General features: G+C 41.1%; 1 protein-coding gene across 2 annotated transcripts in view; it reads right to left on the minus strand.

The window, feature by feature from the left end:
• Positions 1–4,556: 4,556 nt before the first annotated feature.
• The window catches only part of lyar (Ly1 antibody reactive homolog (mouse)), a 12,831-nt gene continuing 9,400 nt past the window's right edge, over positions 4,557–7,987 (minus strand). For both annotated transcript variants that reach the window (XM_016502726.1, XM_016502727.1), the window contains exons 3-9: positions 7,523–7,637; positions 7,341–7,448; positions 7,170–7,253; positions 5,999–6,242; positions 5,859–5,918; positions 4,890–4,975; positions 4,557–4,779 (exon numbers count right to left, since the gene is read on the minus strand). In XM_016502726.1, coding sequence (XP_016358212.1) covers positions 4,642–4,779; positions 4,890–4,975; positions 5,859–5,918; positions 5,999–6,242; positions 7,170–7,253; positions 7,341–7,448; positions 7,523–7,637 — 835 coding nt within the window. In that variant the 3' untranslated portion in view covers positions 4,557–4,641. The remainder of the gene's footprint in view (positions 4,780–4,889; positions 4,976–5,858; positions 5,919–5,998; positions 6,243–7,169; positions 7,254–7,340; positions 7,449–7,522; positions 7,638–7,987) is intronic.

Raw genomic sequence — 7,987 nt, forward strand, 5'->3', positions numbered from 1 at the left:
TGTGTGTGTGTGTGTGTGCGTTTTTGTGACAAATGAGGACATAAATTTGTATAATGACAAAGGTATGACAGGTATTACAAGGAGAAGGTGACTTTTCAGGACATTACCCCATGTCCCCACTTTTCAAAACGCTTATAAATCACACAGAATGGAGTGTATTGAAAATCTGAAATAGCAGAAAGTTTCCTGTGAGGGGTAGGTTTAGGGGTAGGGTTGGTGTAGGTCAATAGAATATACGGTCTGTACAGTATAAAAACCATTACGCCTATGGAGAGTCCCCACTTTTTACAAAAACAAACCTGTGTGTGTGTGAGAGAGAGTCAAGCGGCAACCTCCCGCTCTCTTGTGAAACCAACACGGAAGTAACTAAAACTGTAATTCATCGACTGGCTTTTGGAGGCTGGCTCCAAAAGAGAGTCAGTCCCATAGGCTCCACATGTTAAAATGCCCAACTTTACAGCAGAAAAAAACGTTTACAGCCTGGTACATTCAGTGGTTTTGGTCTATATAGCTAATTTTGCCCTTCATGACAACTGTGATGGGGGTGAATTTTTTTATAACTCATCCGTTTAAATTATATTAAGCCTTAAAGTTCTGCATAATTAAGGGCGTGGCCACTTGAGTGACAGGTGGATTGCTGCTGCTGTAACCGGTGTCGAGCTAAGTGGGCGTGGTTTCAGCAACCAGCTCCCGCCTCCTTGCCCATTTTTGATTATCCTGGAGTGGCACGCTGCCAAGATGGCGACGGCTGGCTCCGCCTACTTTGAGCTTCAAAAACGCATTTCAGAAAACTACGGGTGACGTAACGGACACTACATCCATGTTTTTATACAGTCTGTGGTGTGAGTGAGTGAGTGAGTGAGTGAGTGTGTGTGTGTTTGTGTGTGTGTGTGCCGCTAACAGGCAGCTCTTTCTCCAGCTGGAAACCGGACTGCAGCGAGTCGTGACCCGTGGGTCTGCTAAGCGCTCGCACCTGTATGGAGCCTCTGTGCAGCGGACCAACTGACCCCTGCCCCAGGAGAGAAGGAATGTCCCACACAAGAGTCGCATTCAGCCCTCACACCCCCACCTTAAACAGCTAATCTCTCCAGTGCGCTGTGGTGTTTAGAAATACCCTGATAACACACGTACATCACAGAGTACATCACTCACATATTTTTAGAGTGTTTGCTCATCTGCAATACGTCTATTGGACGTTTCCTATCAGTTGTCAAACATATGTATTTTAGATAATAATAGTAATAATAATAATAATGTTTATTTTATATAGCACATTTCTGCAAACTCAAGGTCGCTTTACAATATCAAAACAGATAAACATGACAGCAGACAAAAAAAAATAATAAAATACAGATAAACATGAAATCCATGGCATGAATCAGATCATGCAGTCAGAGATCAGAGAAACAAGAAAGGAAAAGATATGTTTTAGGGTGGCTTTTGAAATCCTGTAATGAAGAAAGATCACGAATGTGTTTGGGAATAGAATTCCAGAGTGTGGGAGCAAAGATACAAAACCCTCGTCCACCAAACGATGCTAACCTGTGGTGTGGAACTAACAGTAGACCAGTATCCGAAGAGCGTAGTGTGCGAACTGGGGAGTAAGTATGAATGAGATCAGAAATATATGGGGGTGCTTTGAAGGTGATGAGGAGAATCTTGCATTGAATTGCAACTATGTAGATGGGAGTAATGTGAGAAGATTTCTTTGAAAAAGTGGGAACCCTAGCTGCAGAGTTCTGGATATATTGGAGCTTATTTAATGTTGTGTTTGGTAGACCACAGAAAAGAGAATTACAGTAGTCGAGTCGAGAAGTAATGAAGGCATGAACTAGTGTCTCAGCATCACTGAAATTTAAGAAGGGACGTAAGCGAGCGATATTACGGAGGTGAAAGAAGGCAGATTTAGCGAGTCAAGAAATGTGAGGTAGGAAGGAGAGAGAAGAGTCAAAGATTATACCCAGGTTTTCAATGGTGGTGGAAGGCTGAACCAAGATCCCAGCAATGTTAACATTGTCAGCACAGAAAGGAGCAACATTTTTTGGTGAACCGACAAGTAGTAGATCTGTTTTATCAGTGTTGAGTTTGAGAAAGTTACTGGTCATCCAAGCATTTATATCATTAATACAAGCCGATAAGGATTTGGTGGGAAAGGGAGAGTTGTGTTGAGAACTGATGTAGAGCTGGGTGTCGTCTGCATAGCAGTGGAAGTTGAAGCCGTGATGACGGATAATGTTATCTAAAGGGAGCATGTAGATGATAAAGAGTAAAGGCCCGAGAACAGAACCCTGAGGAACACCGTGAGAGACGGGAGCAGTAGAGGACTTAGCCTGGCGGATAGAGATGTAATGCTGATGGTCAGACAGGTAAGAAGTGAATCAAGATAGGGCAGTTCCAGAAATACCAAGAACAGAGTCGTGAGATGAGAACACTGTGAGAGATACTGTCAAAAGCAGAGGAAAGATCTAACAGAATTAAAATGCTAATAGAGCCTGAGTCAGTGGCGATTACAGGCTACGCAGTTGAGATAGTGAGTAGTTGAGCACCATATCAACAACGCAGCCGAGTTATAACTCTAAGCAGAGCAGGTACTGCACCGTTGCGAGCGGTGATAGATATGGTTAGATGAGAAGGCACAACATCACTGGCAATTGAAGAACACACTTCTCTTGCAATAGTACGCAAGAGAGCCGCAGCACTCACGTCGCTGATAGAGCACGATCTACGCAGTGTGGAGACCTTATCAGTCAAATTAGATGGCAGGGGGTGCCCCACCATCCAAAATACTGATAGATAAACGAGGGAGCTCCAGCTATGTAGAAGGCCCGATGGAGCGCGAAGATCAACAGACAACAGCAGCCAGAGTGGTGTGATTAGGATGAATAGCCAGCGATGAGTAAGGGTTATCCAATCAGAGTTATAATCCATGGTAAAATAACAACAGTAAAGTCCAAACTATAATCCAATAAAGTCAGGTATCCAGAAGAGCAGGAGATGAAACGATAGACACGAAACACGACACGGCAAGGCAAAACAAACGAAAAAGTTCCAGCAAAAAGCGGCAGCACAGGGTAATCTCACCGGAAGTGGAAGAGCAAAAAGATGTCTCTATGTCTAGATGTCTTTAAGATGTTTATGATTTAGAAAGTATGTAAAACTGACATCTGAAAGACGTCTAGCAGATGCTTTCCAGATCAAGCGATCTTTAACAGACATCTTACAGATGTACGTGTGCTATCTGGGAAGGGTCTGACCTAATACACACATGCACGGAGAGTGCGTTCACACAACAGACTGTCCAATGGTGTCTTTACACAGCCGAATGAAGTTAATCAGTGTAGAGATGCAATGCTGCATAAAAGCCAGGCTAAATTATGCCTGCTCTGACCCACCTCAGCGCCACACACTCTTAAAAATAAAGGTTCCAAAAGGGTGTTTTTGCAGTGATGCCATAGAAGAGCCATTTTTGGTTCCCCAGAGAACCCTTCAGCAAACAGTTACTAAAAGAACCATTTTGAAGAACATTTGAAGATTTTAAAGAAACGTTTGAAAGATTCCATGGATGTTCAAGGTTCTTCATAGAACCATTGATGCCAATAAAGATCTTTATCTTTAAGAGCGTAGTATCAAAGCATACTTGTAATTCCTGTAAATATGCATTTATGCAAGTAGGCTTGATTTTGCCATTGGTAACGGCACACAACAGACATTTAATTGTCTGATCAAAATTACTGCTAGGGACAATTGAGTAGTGTCTGATATTGATAGGATCATGTTATAGCATCTCTACTAAACTCTACACCCTTGAAAATCATAAGCGATGTCCGATTTTGGAAACTATAGTTCTCTCCTTAAATACGAAGAGCTCAAACAACAGGTTACTCCAAATTTCACCAAAAGCTTCTGGACGTGATTCTAATATAAGTCAGACACTGAAGTGAGCTGCTGTTTTTGTCTCTTCTGAAGAAGATTCATTCACTTGTTTGCCAGCGAACCACACAGAGACATTCTGATCAGATTTATTTCATGCTCATCTGATCTCATTTTGTAAGTGACTTTTCTTTCTGTTTTAATGGTGTTGTCTTTGGATTGTTTGACTACTCAAGAGAATATAGGAGAATATAACTTTGTTTTTTGTTTTCTGATAGCTAAATTTCATATACATAAACAAAAATCCAGCTCTAAACCTCTCTGTACTTTATTCTAGTTGGTCTAGACGAGTACATGGAAATTATCCAAAGTTCTGTTCATCCTAAAGCAGTGAAACAGCATCTCTATATTTATCCTGTGTGTCCTCTTAAGATTAAAAACAAATGGTTACTATAGTTAACCCATGATAACATACATTAACCATGGCTTTGCTACACTAACCATAGTTTAACCATGGTATTTGTAGTACTTTCTTTGGTTTGTTTTATAACTGCACTGCCTAACTGGTCTGATGTTTAGAAAAAAGAAATCAGAAAAAAGATTTGCTAAACGCTCTGAAGTCCTGATTCCAGACTCTAATACTGAAGGACAGAATAATCTTCTCAAACACACACCAGACACAGACAGACAGGTTCACTTGCAGCATTTATTACAGCTAGAGATCATGATGATGATGATGAGGATGATGATGATGATGATGAACAGCGTCCGTCATTTTGTCAGTCTGACTCTGTCTTTGAGGATCTTAAACTTGGGGTTGTTGTTGATCTTTCTGTTGAACAGAGACAGAAGCTCCTCTTCCGATCTGAAGTTTGAGTCTCCAGTGAACGAGTGATACGCTGCTAAAACCTGCAGAAACACAGAGTCAGCAAACGTCTGGAAGAACACCAAACTCACACGACACGCTCAAACAGACTTCAGTTACAGCGTCTCTCTGAGATTCTTCAAGTTCAGCTCACCTTCTTGCGGAGTTTCTTGACAGCGAGTCCATCCTCCGGAGCGTCTCTCAGAACCGCCTTTATCGTCCCTTTCCAGTTAAACTTCCCTGAGAAACCGGCAGAGTTCAGAAGATGCTTCATCATTACGATCAAACAGAGACTGAACTACTGAATCCATATATACGACACATGATGCTATCAATCACGACACACTCAGAATAAAATCAAAAGCAGCAATATTATATTTTTACCATGGTATTGAGGTGCTATATTTGTGGTTTTAACTGTGATTATCATGATCTAAATGTATGCTACTATGGAAGACCAATGGTAAAAAAAAACAGTCAGAATAATTACATTTCACCATGTAAAAATTAGATTGCTACAAGTTTTCCAGATATTACTGATTTTGATAATGAACATAAATCTACATCTGCATCTTAACTCAAGCTACTATCAAATGTGTATTTCTAAGAGACAAAATTAGATTGCTACAAGTTTTCCAGATATTACTGATTTTGATAATGAACATAAATCTACATCTGCATCTAAACTCAAGCTACTATTAAATGTGTATTTCTCAGAGACAAAACAAATGTTATATTATTAATATTATCAGGAAACACAAACTTGTTTCTTGATTTGAAACAATATTACACATTAGAACATGCAGAACTAAAATAATTTTTTCAATTAAGATATTTATTTAAAGGAAAAATGACTGGAAAAGTGTAAAGAATTCAAAAACGAAGTGTTTGTCGTGTTCTGACCATAAAGAATAGTTTAAAACCACAATTAAGCGTCTGGTTTTTACAACTTTCACATTGAAGCAAAAATCTGCCTTTAAACTTCAAAGAAATAAAAATGTGACATTTATCGTGATAATTATCGATATGGACTGATATGAAAAGAAATGACCGTGGTCATTGTTTGGCCACATCGCCCAGCCCTACTCTGAAATCAAACATTATTATTATTACGGTGAAATACCTGTAGAGTTTGATTCAGACTCCTGGTTCTCTGGCTCCTCCCCCTCCGGATTCAGACTCTCTGATTGGTCAGACACACAGGAAGTGAATAAGAGGTCACACGAGGACAAACCGTCAGTACGGCACTAATACGATACTTACCATCAAACGCCTCCTGTTTTCTTTTCTTCTGTTTTTTGCTGCTCTTTTCGTCTGCGTTCTGTCCGTTCTGTTCTTTCTCCTCTCGTTTCCTCTTTTTTCTCCTCTGTTTCTCGTCTGTTTTCTCTCCGTTCTGCTCCTCTGAAGTCTTTCTCTTGCTCTTCTTATTTTTCCGCTCATCTCTCTTGTTTTCCTTCGTCTCAGCGCCGTCGTTCTTGCGTTCATTTGCCGTCTGATGGTTGCTGTTCTGAAACATCATGAAACAAGAGCGAGTGAAAATACTTCAGCTTGCACACATTATTTTTATAAGCTTATCGTACACAGAAAAATAAATCATAAAAATGTCATTATGTAATAATAATAATGATTTTTACAATGGTTTTGAGTTTCTTCTGCTCACCAAGACTGCATTTATTTGAACAAAAATACAGTAAAAACTGTAAAATATTATTCTAATGTAAAACAGCTGTTTTCTATGTGAATCTCTGTTAAACTGTAATGTATTTCTGTGATGCGCAGCTGTATTTTCAGCATCATTACTCCAGTCTTCAGTGTCACATGATCTTCAGAAATCATTCTAATATGCTGATTTGCTGCTCGAGAAACATTTAAGATGTGCTGCCATTCAAAAGTTTGGGGTAATTAAAAATAACAAATAAATTAAGGGCACATTAAATTGATCAGAAGTGTCAGTAAAGACATTTCTAATGTGACAAGAGATTTCTGTTTCAGATAAATGCTGTTCTTTTGAACTTTCTGTTCATCTGTGAATCCTGAAAAATAAAATGTATCACGGTTTCCACAAAAATATTGTGCAGCACAACTGTGTTCAACATTGATAATAATCAGAAATGTTTCTTGAGCAGCAAATCATCATATTAGAATGATTTCTGAAGATCATGTGACACTGAAGACTGGAGTAATGATGCTGAAAATACAGCTGCGCATCACAGAAATACATTACAGTTTAACACATTCACAAAGAAAACTATTTGAAATTATAATAATATTTCACTGTTTTTACTGTACTTTTATCAAATAAATGCAGCCTTGGTGAGCAGAAGAGACTTCTTTTGGAAACATTAAAACATGTACACCATCAGCCTCCGTTGTTGAAGTTGGTGTGAAATGCGATCTGGATGTAAAGCCGCGCTGAAGAAGGTTAGACTCTTACGCTGTCGGCAGCCGTTGAGCAAATCTCCCAGACCTTCTCCACTAAAAACGGGGTGTAGATCTTCAGACAGTTCTTCATCCAGTTCTGCATGTGAACAAACCAATGGTTAATGATTCAGCACTCGATCATCAGACCGAATGAATCTCCGTCACAACGGTCTCAGATGCTCACCTCAAACTTGGCTCTCTTGCGCGGCACGTTATCGTGAGTGCTGACCATCTGCAGGACCTTCCACACGCTGGGATCAACGTCGGGCTGCTCCATGGCCTGCTGGATCCTCTGGAGAAGAACAACACACACGTGAGTGACCAGACCAACCCATCAAACCTTCACAGACGTTCAGTTCCGCTCACCTGAATCCACTGCTGCTGCTTCACATCACCCTTGTTCGCCTTCGCCTGGAAGTCTTTACCGCCGTACTTCTGGTCTTCACTGATGCACTTGTTGTGGTTCTTGTAATCGTCACCCCTGTGAACAAACACATCACACACACTCACCGTCATCACCACACGCTCACCATCATCACCACACACAATCAGCATCAGTGCGACACACTCACCGTCATCACAAGCTCACCGTCGTCACACACACGCTCACCGTCGTCACACACACGCGCTCACCGTCGTCACCACACGCGCTCACCGTCACCACACACGCTCACCGTCGTCACACACACGCTCACCGTCGTCACACACACGCTCACCGTCACCACACCACGCGCTCACCGTCGTCACCACACGCGCTCACCGTCGTCACCACACGCGCTCACCGTCGTCCCAACCCCAGCTCACCGTCGTCACCACACGCGCTCACCGCAC

Source organism: Sinocyclocheilus anshuiensis, unplaced genomic scaffold (genome assembly GCF_001515605.1).
Source record: "Sinocyclocheilus anshuiensis isolate Anshui unplaced genomic scaffold, SAMN03320099.WGS_v1.1 scaffold1750, whole genome shotgun sequence".
Taxonomy (NCBI): Eukaryota; Metazoa; Chordata; class Actinopteri; order Cypriniformes; family Cyprinidae; genus Sinocyclocheilus; species Sinocyclocheilus anshuiensis.